This window comes from Acanthisitta chloris, unplaced genomic scaffold, assembly GCF_000695815.1.
Source record: "Acanthisitta chloris isolate BGI_N310 unplaced genomic scaffold, ASM69581v1 scaffold7973, whole genome shotgun sequence".
NCBI lineage: Eukaryota > Metazoa > Chordata > Aves > Passeriformes > Acanthisittidae > Acanthisitta > Acanthisitta chloris.
Genome location: NW_008664279.1, coordinates 39,791 through 54,131, shown reverse-complemented (window position 1 = coordinate 54,131; position 14,341 = coordinate 39,791). Strand labels below are relative to the sequence as shown.

The window sequence follows — 14,341 nt, the reverse complement described above, 5'->3', positions numbered from 1 at the left end:
AAGAGCCTCTCCGCAGTGGGGATCAAAGCCAGGCTTCAGTCAATGTGCTGTCTGTATTTCTGTTCTCTCCAGCTAGTCTGTGGCGAATGTGTGAAGATTAGTCATATAGTTCAGAAGACATTTTCTATAAAGCTTGAAGAAGATTCGTTTTAGAGTCCCAGACCTGAAGAAGAAGCCATGCAGTAGCAGTTGTATAGTCAAGCTGGAATGATTCCACTTTGAATCCTCCTGAACAGTTTGAAGCAAAGATTTTTTGTGGAGTTATGAGACCATGAAGTGACACTAAAGAGCTAGATTCTACATACTGCACCATGTATTCTGTAGCTGTATTCACTCACTTTTACTCAAAAAGGAAGGACAAAAATAAATGAAAAATAGTCAAAAAGATCTTCCAAATATCATGTGAAAGCTGCATTAGTGAGAACTGAACAAAATGACTGAGTTTAAGAACCATGGTAAGGAACATTAAAAAAAAAAATTTACAAATAATCTTTCGTGATTTAAGTAACAAAATGAGCCAGTGTCTAATGGCAAATATAATTAACAAAATCAGCACCAAAAAGAGCACAGTAGAAACCACAATCACAAAAGCAAAATATTTGGAATTTTTTTACTTGGATTCAAGGATTTAAGCATCCTGCTAATTTCTTTTGTGGCATGATTTCCATGAAAGTTAGTGTTTTAAAAGGTTTTATAGGCCTCTTCAAAGCCCTTCAGAACTAATTAGAATAGAATTAATCTCATCCAGCTTTGGATGTCTAAAAGGAAGATGTCTACCTGTGGTCCAGTCAGATTCTCCTCACAGATAGTAGGCAATTGTGGCATGTTCATTTGACCTGTGCAGCATGTTTAGGACAAAATAAGCCCAGTTGTTGGGTGAAATGAGGAGTGGGCCATGCCTCCCCCACCCCATCACTCTCCTGGAGCCCCCTCTGAATCAGTGGAGATGAGGGAAGCATAACAAAATGCCTTCTCTCTGGAGTGAAAGGAAGACCCGGGGCCACAGCGTGACTCACTGGCTAGTAGATTAAAGACTGCCAGAAAACATTCGTGGGTACTGGAGCTCAATTGTCTATACTGTTAAATTATTAGAATGGTTCCTGGCATGAGTTATTCCAACCAGCCCTTCCCCAGACAGTTCCTAGGCACAGGCAGTTAAGCATGGACCAAAGACCAATCCCAGTAAGCAGTTTGCATGCGGTCACCTTTATTGGGAGGCTGAGAATTTAATAATATGGACATAGGCCACTCTGTGCTTGTTGGTCTCGATGCCAAAGGAACATTTCCTGTCCCATTTAATTTCCTAGCACAGACATAGCTGCTGTGTTACAGTCTGATCCCTGCTTTGTTCCTGTAGCTGTGCAACTGGGCATTGGTCTGTACTTAAAGTCTGTGGCAAACCAAAATGTAGTCTTTTGTGTCTATGTTACTCAACCCCATCCCCAAACCACTGTTTGTCTTGGTCTTTTTTGAACTGTATGCTACTCAGAGAGCAACTATATTTGGAAAGGGCTGTGTATTGTGCAGATCCATTTAAATTAAGCAGTTATCCAAAACTGAAAATCTGCTCTGTAAAGTAAATGGAAATTATTTGAGACTGACACAATGCCTAGAACTTGTGTTTACATTGCTAGTGAGCAGACACTTGCCACTAATTTAATTTTTCATCAGAAACGGGTACCATGAAGTGCAGGATTAAAACTCCGGGGACTAGGTGGTGCCAGATAGGAATATTTGTCAGGTATAAGGCAGAAACCTTTATTTCAAAATGAAATTCTCTTTTTTCTTGTGACTCTAAATGCAGCTCCCCCCTTGCTTCTCATTGAGCACATTTCCTATTTTTAGAGGGTGAGACACAGCCTCGGTAGACTTTTGCAGATGTTCTTTTCCTTTCTAATGCCTCTCAGATATGCATTTCTTTTCATCCTGAAGTGCTGCTTAAATCTATTGACATTTAAATTGTTAGAAGTAGTGATCTGCAGGTATTGATACTATTCTTGCCTGTTATTATCCCATCTTATCTGGGTAGTGGAAACAGAACATGGACTGGAAAAGGAACATTAGTTACTTCTTTTAGGTACACACTTCTTCCAGTGTATGAATTATTCTCAGTCTTTTTGTATGTAGCTTGATCTATGAAACACAAATGTTACAGGGTATCCTCAGGACAGGGAGAATGGGCTGAGAAGCCGAAGGGGTAAAAGGAGCTAATTTTGCCCAGGAGCATTTGGAGACAGTTGGAAGAAGTGTGGACAGGGTATGAAATTTGAGGGTGCTTAGAAGTACAAAGGAGCAGATGGAGAATGTGAGGGAAGGCAGAACATGTGGAACATAGCGAGGCTGGGGGCTGTGTCCACCCAGGCATTTGCACATGAGCAGCAGGGAATTAGGCATGTTTGGTGATGCTGTCGGGGGCCCACGGGCATGTGGCAGGAAGGCAAAGGCTGGCAGGGGAGAGGGAGGGGAGGGGAGAGGAGAGGTCAGGGGACAGCTGGGAGGAACCTGGCTGGTGTAAGAGAGGAGCTAAAGTGATCAGGTAGGGTGAGGAGAAACATGGAGGAGGCAAAGGAGAAAAGTTTCTTAGAATAGAGGACTAAAATGCAACATGGTCACTAAAGCCTACAAGCTCCTAAGTATTTAGGAGTCTTGCAGTGAATTTAGGACCTCCATCAACATGTAAGCATGAACCCCTTCTCCTGCCGAGCAGTCACTGTGTGCCACATTTCATGTGCGTCAGATTTTTGGGAAAGACAGAATTTAAGTGAGATGTACTGATGCAGGTGCTTGCTTTTTTCATCCTAAAAATGGGACTTTATCAAACAGCTCTCTAGCAAGTGCACTATTGCTTAGGTTGACCACGTCTCCCTCATGGTGTGGCTTACCTAAGCAAAGCATTTTTTCAGTCTAAGTCAGAACTGTGCTAAAGAGGAAGTGATGATATGGTTGTTCAGCTCAGCATATCCTGTGTTCAGAATAAATGTCATTTCTACTTCTCTGCAAATGTTAATGGAATGCCCACAAATATTTTCTGGGTTTCTATGGTAAGAGAGAGTGTGAAACTGTGTCAAAACCACTGCGTCATCTGCATCATCCTGTGCTTTTCAGGAGAAGCACCTGACCACTAGAGGAGTCATCTGTGGCATTGCTTGTGTGCAAACTGACATTTAGTACATTTTGATCCCTTTCAGGTTCACATTTTGAAACCCAGACTTGCATCTTACAAACCGTAAAGGTTACTTGATCACTTTTATAATGACATGTTAATGACAGAGTATATCAAAACAATTCAACACAAATTTCTTCCTCTCTGATTATAGCACAATTAGGCATTAGCTGAAATTTAACTGTAAGTCTTTGGAAAACTTTTTTAAAAAATGCTTAGGTTTCCAAATTAGTCAAATAGAATCTCCCAGTCCCCTGTGTATGCGTGCATGAAGCGTAGCAGGGTGCAAATGCTTGGGGAACTGTGCCAGTAAGGGGTCACATGGGAGAAGCAGCAAATATGCTGCATGCTTCCGCAGCTGTCTGAAAACAGCACTGTTCCCCTGAACAAGCACCCAGGGGCCAGGCATGAGCTGTGGTGACCCTCCCAGGAAAGGAGCAGCTGTCCTGGGCTGCACTTGCCTGGAAAGGACTTGAGTTTGGAGCATGCATTGTTGGCAGTATTCAAACTGTCTCACAACCATGCGTCCACCAATTCTTTGCCTATGAGTGCAAAACCCTAATGTTGCAGGGGTTGTGGGATTGGGGAGTATAAATCACCTTTACACTCTGTGTGAGAAGAGCCATGTGGATCTCAAACCAGGAATCAAGAGGTTTGGTGGTATTCCCACAGATCAGAGATCACACAGTTCTTCCTCCCAGCAATACACCCAACCATTAGCGAACAATAATGGGTTGAAACTGTTATATCTAATTTCTCAAAGCAATATTTCTTCAATAAGCTTTTCCACAAATGTACTGAGAGAATAAAAGTCTAGTTCGGTTTGAGAGGTACATCTGCATCAGGAAAAATAGTGTGTTTTAGGAGGAATTCTATCTGACCCAGATAGGGCAGCACCCTGACCTCCAGATACATTTGTCTTCTTTCCCTGGAATGAATCTGAAGAAACTTCTCTTGTTTTGCTAGAGAAGAATGTTTTGGAAAAGCATCACTGGTATGGTAGCAAATCAGGAACTAGAAAAATGGAGCTAAATAATGCCCAACTTCCACAAAGGAATCTGTTTCTGTGGACAGGTATCTGGAAGTGTAGCTTGCCAGTGCAGTACTTTGCACTGTATTACTGAACTTTTTCAAAGACAAATTTTATGAATAGAGATCAAAGTGTTTAAAAGAACTGTTAGCAAATATGACCACTTGTGCAAATATCCGTGAACCTCCCTTCAATAGCCATTCAGTGGTTCCAAAGGCTGTCAGGGCATGTAACGATTGTAATAAATGCTGTATTTGCTTTTGTTTCAGCTGGCTTTGACCAGCAAATTCAGCTGATTACTTCCATTGCAGTTTTTCCTTAGAAAACAATCATTTTGTTATCATAAAACCCCTCTATTCTTACACATTTCTTTTTGTTGGTCTTCAAATTCAGAACTCACTATCCTGGTTAACATAATTTTTAAAGTTATTTTCAGTCTTATGGTTTTCTTTGTTCTATACTTGTTTCTTTTCAGTATTTTTGCTTTGTTTCATGCTCCTGTGATCTTGGTGTATACTGGACAAACAACCCAATAATTGTTGAGACCCTCTCTGTCCCCAGATTAATAGTTCAAGGTTTAAATTATAGCACACACAAAGAAAATATTGGTACTTAGCTGTTGATCATGTTTTGTTACAGCTGGTTTATAACTGTATTCAGGAGCAGAATACTCCTGTCGCTCTGAGATTATATTCTAGCAAGATAATAGCTCACACAGGACTCTGCAGAAGCTCCTTGTGTTCTTCTGAAAATACACTGAAGATACAGTCAGCCCCATCTGTATTTGGTCTGCTTGTGGAAAACAAAAGGATAAATATAAACTATCCCATATCTGTTGTGGCTCCAGTGTGCAGGACCCATCAAAGTACTTTGATGGAGCAGTGCCAGTAAAACTCCCACTGTGCCTCTACAGTGTGTTGCGACATCGCCACCAGGACTAGAACAGCCCAAAATCAGGCACTTTACGTGGCATATGTGCTTGGGGAAGTATATCATTTGAAAATACATTGTGAGAGTCTAAGTTTGTGCTGGTCTAACCAACAGTATGTGGGCAGAGACAGTCACACAACTGTAATGGTCAGGAATCTACCAGGGATCCCTGCACTGTGTCGCTTAGTTGAAAATTAGCAGTTTAGAGTTCCTCTGTGTGCGAGGAAACCACAGTAGACAGCACTGATGCCTTTGGTAAGTGATAGCTTTCGGGAGGGGTTTGATTTAACTTGTATCCAACTGATAAAAAAGTAAGTTATAATTTCTCCCGTTTCTTCGGAGAGAACTTTTGAGACAGGTCAGACATGTTTACCCAGTTTGGCCCATGCACTTGATCTAACTTCATTTCTTTTACAGAAAATACTACATAAACCATAAAAGACTGAGAGCAGATGTGCTACAGGTTCTGATTTGTCTTATGGGTAAACCCACAATATTACCAAGCTAGGCAATACTGGTCTAAGAGCTGTACAAAAGTTGTTTAAGAAAACAAGGCCTTGTTCAAATGACTAATGTTTGCTTTATAGAGAGTCCACATCTCCACTGTAAAGCTCTTGTGATCTGTAGGTTGCAAAAGCTTCGAAGAGTTTCTGGTAGTGTGCTGTGATACTGTGATGTCACTCTGATACTGTAGTTTTGTTGTATCCTGAACTGCACTGCTCTTGACAAGGAGCAGTATCACTTCCTGAGTCATCCTCACTGCAGCTATCCGTGCTGAGATTTTCTATACAGGACCCTCCTCCCTGTGCTGGCCAAACCACTTTGCCCTAATATGTGAGTGTTTACAATTTAGATTTGAGGTTGTAATTCTGCAGCTAAACATGATCTCTTTTCTGTTCCTTTTTGTTTTACAGGTTGTTACTTTGTGGTATAGAGCTCCTGAAGTTTTGCTTCAGTCCAGTTATGCAACAGCAGTTGATCTTTGGAGTGTTGGCTGCATATTTGCAGAAATGTTCCGCCGAAAGTAAGAAATACAGTTTTAATTTCTCAATGTTTTTCATTTGAAAAAAGTGCAGTAATGCATGGTGCAATGCACTGAATCACATCTCTGTTCACATCACTGAATCAGGAAAGGCCTGATAGGATGTTTTATTTGCAGCGTAAAATGTAAATGTCCTTCGTGAATTCATACCTGTTTTTGGGTGGGAATTGGAAAGGCCTGATAGGATGTTTTATTTGAAGTGCAAAATGTAAATGTCCTTTGTGAATTCATACCTGTTTTTCGGTGGGAGTCTGCCTCAACTCTTGGTGCAGCCTGTATGAGTTTTGTATTCCTGTTATGCCTAAACACAAATGCAGGTAAAAGTGGGTGAGAGAAGCTGATCAATTTGAGTAAAGCTGGACTGTGGAAAGGATTTACCTTGAGGGAGGTAGGGCACTGTGGTCAGCAGAGTCTTCTCATTTGTAGTTTGTGCATTGGAGCATCAGGTGTTTGCTTGTAGTCCACTCTTGGCATATTTGAGATCTCAGAAGTCACTGTAAGGTTGTTTTCTAGAGGTAATATTTTTTAGGAATAAGTTTTGTAGCTTGAGCTTAGGGTAACAGAAATGTTAAATACAGTTAAAAAAAACAACGATAAAGGACTCTTTTTTTTCTAGTTGATTCAATGAAATCAGCTGTCAGAACTGTCTTACTACAATATATTACAGATGGATGCAGATGAGCTGTGAATGCAAGAGGAGCTCTTGTGTACTGGTATTGGTCTTTCTCTGTGGAAGGACACAAATACGGAGGTTGTACCACATAGTGTGTAGAGAGGAACAAACCAGCAATAATCTTAACAGGGTAAATCTGTCTCAGTGTTAACCCACTCACATGTGTTTTGGTTGAGCTTGCAGCAGAAAGTGCATATTGTCATCACCTGGGTGATCTCCATGTAGAAACTGTATAGCATTTTGTAACACCCACTGTGAAGTCAAATAATGTACAGAAAGAAAATGTGAAAGAAAATTATACACTGTATGGCCTAAAACCCAAAATGGGTGCAGCTTACAAGGAGAAGCCATACTTCAAGGACCTTGAGAAACAACAATTTATACAGTGTGAAGTTCAAAATAATAATTGAAGTCTTGCAAAATAACTTTTGGATTTTACTACTTACTATTATTATATGGAAAAATAATTTTTCTTGGGCTTCTTGCCTGGTCAAATGGCCTGGGCAGAATTATTATACCCCACCCTCTCTGTCTCTGACTCATAAATGAGGTCAGAAAATGAGAGAAAAAAAAGGTTTGGGATTTTAGGAGTATCAATTAAATCTTCCATTTCAAACTTACCAAGATTCATTCTTAGCCCATATACTGACAGATTTACAGTAGCATTAATCTGCTGATAGCTTTTCTGATTTAAGTAGCCCAATCAACTTCATTTTAGCATTTGCAATAAGAGTGATACAGGACAAGCAAATGAACACAGAACTTTTTTTAGGTGCTCAAAACTCCTTTTTTGCCTCATGTAATTTGAAGTATTCTGATAAGAAATATTGCCATATACAAGCAGAACCAATTTGATTTTATTTTTCCTATTGTGTTGTATGAGTCTCACTGACTCTCCAAATCCAACACAGTAAATTAAATTAAGGGCAGTTAAATTTTCTACTTGCATGCAAATGCAAATATTACATTAATATTACAAAATCAGCAATTTATTTTTTTAATGGAAGTGAAGTCTGACTTGAACCAGAGTTTAATATAACCAGGACTTCTCTTTTTCCTGCCAAATGCAGGGTCAGTCTGACATTCTCAGTCTTAAAGTTGGGAGACTGTCAAAAACTGTAGAGGTCAGGAATCTGCCAAGTCTGTATGTACTATGTTGTTTCATTGGAAACAACATGACTTTCACATACTTCACTGTACAAGCATGATTTGGAAGGCTGTTCTCCAGGCTCTTTGCCACAGAGCTACAACAAACAGCACCGAGTGGTATCTCCATGGACTGTTGTGATGGGTTAATGTTGCAATACTCTCTGCATGGTACATGTTGTCTTTTGGATTCTTCTGATGGATTGCAAAAGAAAACCTATGTTACTGTGGCCTTGGTAGCAATAAACTGTAAAATTTTGCAAACTCCATGTATTATATCCAGAAGATTGAATAAATGCACATTTATTCATAATAAATGCACATGTATTATTTAAATGCACATATTAATTATGGTGCATATTTTTAGGCTTCTGCAAATTTGCTGGGAAATGGTAGTGCCCTTGGGTAATTACTGATCTGCATTTCCACTGGTGTTGATAGGAAAAGAGTATGAGAACGCAGCTAAAGCTTGGAAGTAGGTAGTTTGAAAATTAAGACCAGCTTTTCTTTTTACTATATTACTGGGTGCTAGTTGCCTTCTTTCTCTACTCTCTTTTGCTTTCTCTTCAAAAGATTTGAAAGCTCTGTCATCTTTAAGAAAAGTACTGAGACTCCTCTTGGCTTTTTTATATCCTGGAGACTCACTGGCATGGGTTTCAAAATAAAACACTACACAGCATCACAAAACATATCAGAATCCTGTTTATGCCAAGGAGACATTTGAGTTTGCTAAAATCTAGTTTTGTAGGCTCTTAGAAACACAGTGAAGGTGCTGTAGGTTTGGACAAGTGTAGGAGAGAAGTGAGTTGTGTGTAAACAGTCCAGTCCCTATGTTACGTATTACTATGTCTCTTAAGTGGAAGACACCTCATTTAATTTAAATCACCCTTAATCCAAAACAGTTTAAGACAAATTCAGACAAAGCATTTGTTAAAGAAGCTGATCTGAAATACACAGAAGTGTATAAAGGACTTAAACACAAAAACTAAAATTACTATACCTCTATCTAGATACACGTAAATTTGAACATTTCTCTCTTGGTTGTTTCTCTCTCTTCTCATCTTGGTTGACTGAGCTATACAAATGACACTTCTCAGCTCTGTTCCTCCTGCAATCTGATGATTGTATAGTTGTAGCAATTTCAAAAATGCACATCTTAATTATGGTGCAGATGTTTAGGCTTCTGCATACATGAATACATAAAGGTTGTATCCTGAAACCCCCCAGACACGTTCCCAAGGATCCTACTCTACTTAGAGATCAGCAATAAATAGCTCAATAGTCAGGTGTATGTGTTGTGTATGCAGAAACTGTTCTGCTTCATGCATCTTTTTCTGTGCACGTGCACTGCTGATGAGAGCACTCCCCAATAAAGCATTGCTTGAAATTTTCCTTGTATGGTAGTTTCAGTTGTAAAATTTCCTGTCTAATTAAGCAGGTTGCAGGGATTTCTGAACACATTTGGATGGATTGCCATAATGACTGTTTTCTTTGTGCTTTAAAAGTTACACTGTATTGATATTAATAACCAGTAAGGAAAATCGTAAGGTATGGTATGGCTTGCTAACATATCACAGAGTCCTTCAGAGATACAGCTGGCAGGACTGACAGGGGCCTGATGGCATGGCAGCATCCTTTGGCCTTTTAATGTTTAGATAAAAATAAGGCCTACTCATAAAAGGATTTCACTTTGAGGCTGAGCATTTTCCAGGCCAGTAGGAAAGGGCTTTGTACCTCCTTTTCAGTGAACATCTCATTTAAGAGAAAGGCAAATATGGGAGCAGCATCCACTTCTGTCTGGATACATGAAACTCTTCCAGTTGGCTCAAAGACTATAGGGGGCTCCTAAGCAGGAAGCCATGGCCAGTAAGCCATGTAGGGAAGAAGCAACTGACTGTCTTCTTGCTTCAATTAGGTAAGATTTAAACAAGGTGAATGAGTGTGAAAGGGGAAGAAGACTGGAATCCCAGATTCAGATCTGGGCAAAAATCTGTGAAAGAAAGCTGGGGATCACCAGTCCTCAATTCTCTTCTGAGCAGGCTGCCTTGAGACAAAATGTCAAAATGTTTTGATGCTTAGTTCTTAGTGCATCTATACATACCCAGTTTTCAAAATCACAGTCCTGCACAGACAAGGATGTTAGTATAGGTGTGAATGTGAGACTGATGAGTCAGGTATCTATATAAAAATCCTGGCTAGGCAAGTGTAACTGTAATATTATGCAAGCAACTGAGTTTGCTTCCTTTGTAGTAAATATGGAGCTAAAAATCATGAGAAGAGACCTTCAGTTTTTGTAGCCCATGTTATATTCACAAGCCAGTCAAGCTGAAGAAGTCATGCACTGGAGAGTGGCCAGTGTTGTCACTACATGTGCAATCTTCACAAACATTACAGGCACCAATTCAAACCCAAAGCCTGAAAGACAATCCTCTCCCAAAAACTCTTTCCACCTCCCCAAACCAAAAGTAAAACAGTATTATCTCAGTGCCCCAAGCTTCATCTAGTCGAGAGGGAAATTAATTCCATTCACACGGGTCTCTTACTGAGACTGTTCATGCATCAGCTCCATGGTGTTTTAATCAGCCTGCTGTTGGTAAGATCATCAGTCCCAGAAATTCATAAGCCACAAGATTGGCACAAATAGCATTAGGTTATTATTTACTTTTTTTTTAATATTACATCTTGTTTTTAGCAGTTGTCTCATTCTTCAGCCTGCCATGTCAAGTAATACATGTGAGGCAGTTACAGCATTACCAATCATGCTTGAAAATTTTAGCAGCAGATAAGAGATGTGTGATTCTACTAAAATACCTATGATGAGACAAGTTCCCTGGTGGGTACAAACAACAAACATAGGGAAACAAGCTATTGGCAAAGAAGTCATCTTTCAACGGTGTAAATTAGTCCAGTCAGAGGAGTTACATCATTGTGTGTAGGAAAACCATGAGCCTGGGGCTTTGTTGCTCTAGGTAATCTATACAGATGTGGTAAAATGAAAGCTTAGATAGAGCCTTGTCTGGTGATGTGAACACTGGATTTGGGACCTACAGGCTGCTTTTAATCATAAAACATGTAACAGGTTTAAAAAAACAAGCAATACACACATTCATTCTTAGATACAATGTCTTACAGTATAGAGTAATTGTTAAGCATCTTTCACAATAAAATACAGTAAATCTTTACTCCGCTTTCCGAAGAAGCCATAGCCTGTTAGTACAGCTTTTAGTACAGTTATTAGTACAGTCATCAGATCCATTGCATGTACTTTTCTGTGGCAACTACAGAACCAGGTGGTACAATGGGTCTGTGGAAGGAGATCACAAGAACAGTGTGGCCAGCAGGACTAGGGAAGTGATTGCTTCTCTGTACTCATCATTGTGTTCGCTTTTGGGACCCTCACTTCAAAAAGGGCATTGAGGTACTGGAGCATGTCCAGAGAAGGGCAGTGAAGGTGGTAAAGGGTCTAGAAAACAAGTCCTACGAGGAGCAGCTGATGAAACTAAGGCTGTTTAGACTGGAGAAGAGGAAGCTCTGGGGGCATCTCATTGCTTTCTGCAACTACCTGAAAGAAGGTTGTAGTGAGGTGGAGGTCAGTCTCTTCTGCCATGTCTCAAGTGAAAGAACAAGAGGAAATGGCCTTAGGTTGCACCAGGGGAGGTTCAGATGAGAGATTAGAAAAATATTTTTCACTGAAAGAGTGGTTAGGCATTAGAATAAGTTACCCAGGGAGGTGGTAGAGTCACTCTGTGTGGAAGTGTTCAAGAGGCATCTGGATGTGGCATGTGGGGATATGGATTAGGGGTGATTATGATGGTGATAGGTTGATCGTAGGACTAGATGATCTTAAAGGTCTCCTCCAACCTCAATGATTCTGTGATTCTGAGACAGGGCACCCACCTGGCCCTTGCTTCTACTGCGAGAGCAAAGGAAGAGCAGTTAGCTCTGCAGCTTAAGTTTCAGTTAATGCTTTGTGGGATGAAGATGGTTGAATGAACAGGAACACCTGTTTTTAATGCTGTCTCCAAAACCTGAAGCTGGATAGGAAGGTTTGAACTTCTGTCACTATGTTAAGTGTAACTCTTTTTAGCTGGATCATGTGGTAAATTCCTGGCTTTGCTGAAATCATTGTTGAAATTAACCCTGACTTCAAAGGGAATTGTAACCTCTCTAGAAACAATTCAGTGTGACAGAGTGGCACAAAGATTGGCAAAGCTGTTCTCTGTTAGTGTGTGTCCTGCAGCCCTTGGAGTGATTGCTGTAAAAGACAATGCTGCAGACTGGCAAGGAGGTGAGGGTATTGCATAGTGTTATCCCAGCTTCCATGCCTTGCACTTCTTTCAGTCATCCTGTACAAACTTCCAGCTGTCTCATCTGTGAAATAACCCAGAACTGTGAGACTTTTGTTCAAAATAAGGGTTGCAATGTGTGTGGGAGATAGAAAGAACTGTCAGTCGAAGAGCTGAGGCTGGAATTCTCAGTATCTTTCTTCAGGTCTTCATGACTCTGTGTAGCAGAAGCAGAAGAGTGTACAAGCTAAATTTGCAAGAATTTAAGCCACTGTAGCTTCAAAGAAAATCAGGCCATAAGTATGTGAGCTACTGTATGCATGTCCTTACCCAGAGAAGGAGGTTCATACTCCCATTTGTTACTGGTGAGCAACAAAGTGATAACTTGTAACAGAGCCTGCAGGTTTGGTGGTGCTTTGAACGGGACAGGAAGCTTTTATCTTGGCAGAGATCTGCAGTCCAGTTCATCCTTGAGTCTGTCCTAACTAGCATCAGTTTCATCTCATGCTCATTTGATCTGAATTAGCTGTTCCTGTAGGTGCTGATCTCTCACAGATATAGGCTTTTAAGGTTGGATTTTGAAAAAAATCAGGTACACATCTGGCAACGTATGTTCAAAAGCAGAACCACAGGTTCTCAATGGCCCAAGCGTGTTCTTCATCTGGAGAATGAATTAAAGGGAATAGTAGGCTTTGGGGGAAATGATTTACAGAAATGCTGCTCTTGCAGAGAATTGCTTGGAAATTTGAACTCCTGTCTCCTTCCTTGTGATGAGTTGCTTTGCTGTTGAATGGTCTTGAGGAAAAATGAAACTTTAACTTTGCAAATGCATACCTGACAGGATTATATGTACTAAGTGACTCTCAAATTAACTAATGACTACGCAACTTCAAATTAAGTAACAGTATGTCATCACATAAAATTTTTTCCCATTAATATTATTCAATATCCAAAGCATTGGGGGGGGCAGAAACACTTGCTTAAAGCCTATAATCAACTGTAAAGTATCATATACTGCAACTTTATCAGCAAACAGCAAAATACTATGCAACTTAATATAGAGTTTGTTTTTCCAAGTACAGGACATAGTCTTGCCACAGTCCAAGTGCATCAGTGATGGGAATGTAAATGCTTTGGTTTGGATAGGAGCAGAACAGAGACACTGCATATTCCACCATAAAAAAACCTCTGTCTCAAACTGAATTCAGTGGATATACTTAGAATAATTTATGCAGGGGAGGAGATCATGAAAAAATCACCATGCTTTCTGTAGGGAAGGAATATATTCTTTGCCTTTTTAAAATTGTCTTTATCTGCACACCATTGTGAATTGTTACCACACTGGATTTTTAAATTCTTGCTGTGTGTATGGATATTACAGATGATATCCTGGTCATACTGAGCACAAGAGAAAGAAAAGCAAGTCTGACAGTTAGTAGTGAAGACTTAATTTTATTTTACCTTTTCTGCACATACAAGAACAGTACCATGAACAGAGTCTGAAAAGAGGCTCTAAAGGTAATAAGGAGCCTCTAAGATATGAATACTACCATGTAAGGAATTGTGAGGCATACTTCTGTGCCACACTTTGTATCATTTTAGATGCATTTTAATTCTTTGTCCGTTATTTTCCTGTGCTTCAGCATATCTGATCATTTAGCCCTCACTGTTTTAAGTGGGCACAGTAGCTATGCACCAGTAAGAATATTTGGCTTTGCCTACTAGATCCTGTATTCCTCCACACGGTAAAACCTCTAGCTTTTTTATTCAGTTCTTAGCTTTCTGTGCTCTGTTATTTTATTTGCAACACATTTCTGAAATACCTCTCAAAAGCAGAGTAAAGATCTGTAGTATTTTTTCAAATCTTCTTTAGGTTGGAAAGAAGAGAGAACTAGAGAAAGCAGCAGAGGAATCTGTTAATTAAGTAAAAATAGTATGTATAACTGGATGTTGGGAGGGAAGGTATAATAAAAACAAGACAGTAGAGACATCTAGGCAAAAAGCAACTGAGTAAATACAGCCACGAATGCTGCTTATAAGTTGGGTTTTCCATATAAACTGCCAAACATCT

The 14,341-nt window shown here is 39.9% G+C and overlaps 1 protein-coding gene across 1 annotated transcript in view; it reads left to right on the top strand.

Annotated features, from left to right (window-relative positions):
* Positions 1-14,341, top strand: part of CDK6 (cyclin-dependent kinase 6) — a 125,290-nt gene that overhangs the window by 88,687 nt on the left and 22,262 nt on the right. Inside the window, exon 4 of the mRNA XM_009071284.1 lies at positions 6,038-6,147. Within this exon, the coding sequence (XP_009069532.1) occupies positions 6,038-6,147 (110 nt within the window). The remainder of the gene's footprint in view (positions 1-6,037; positions 6,148-14,341) is intronic.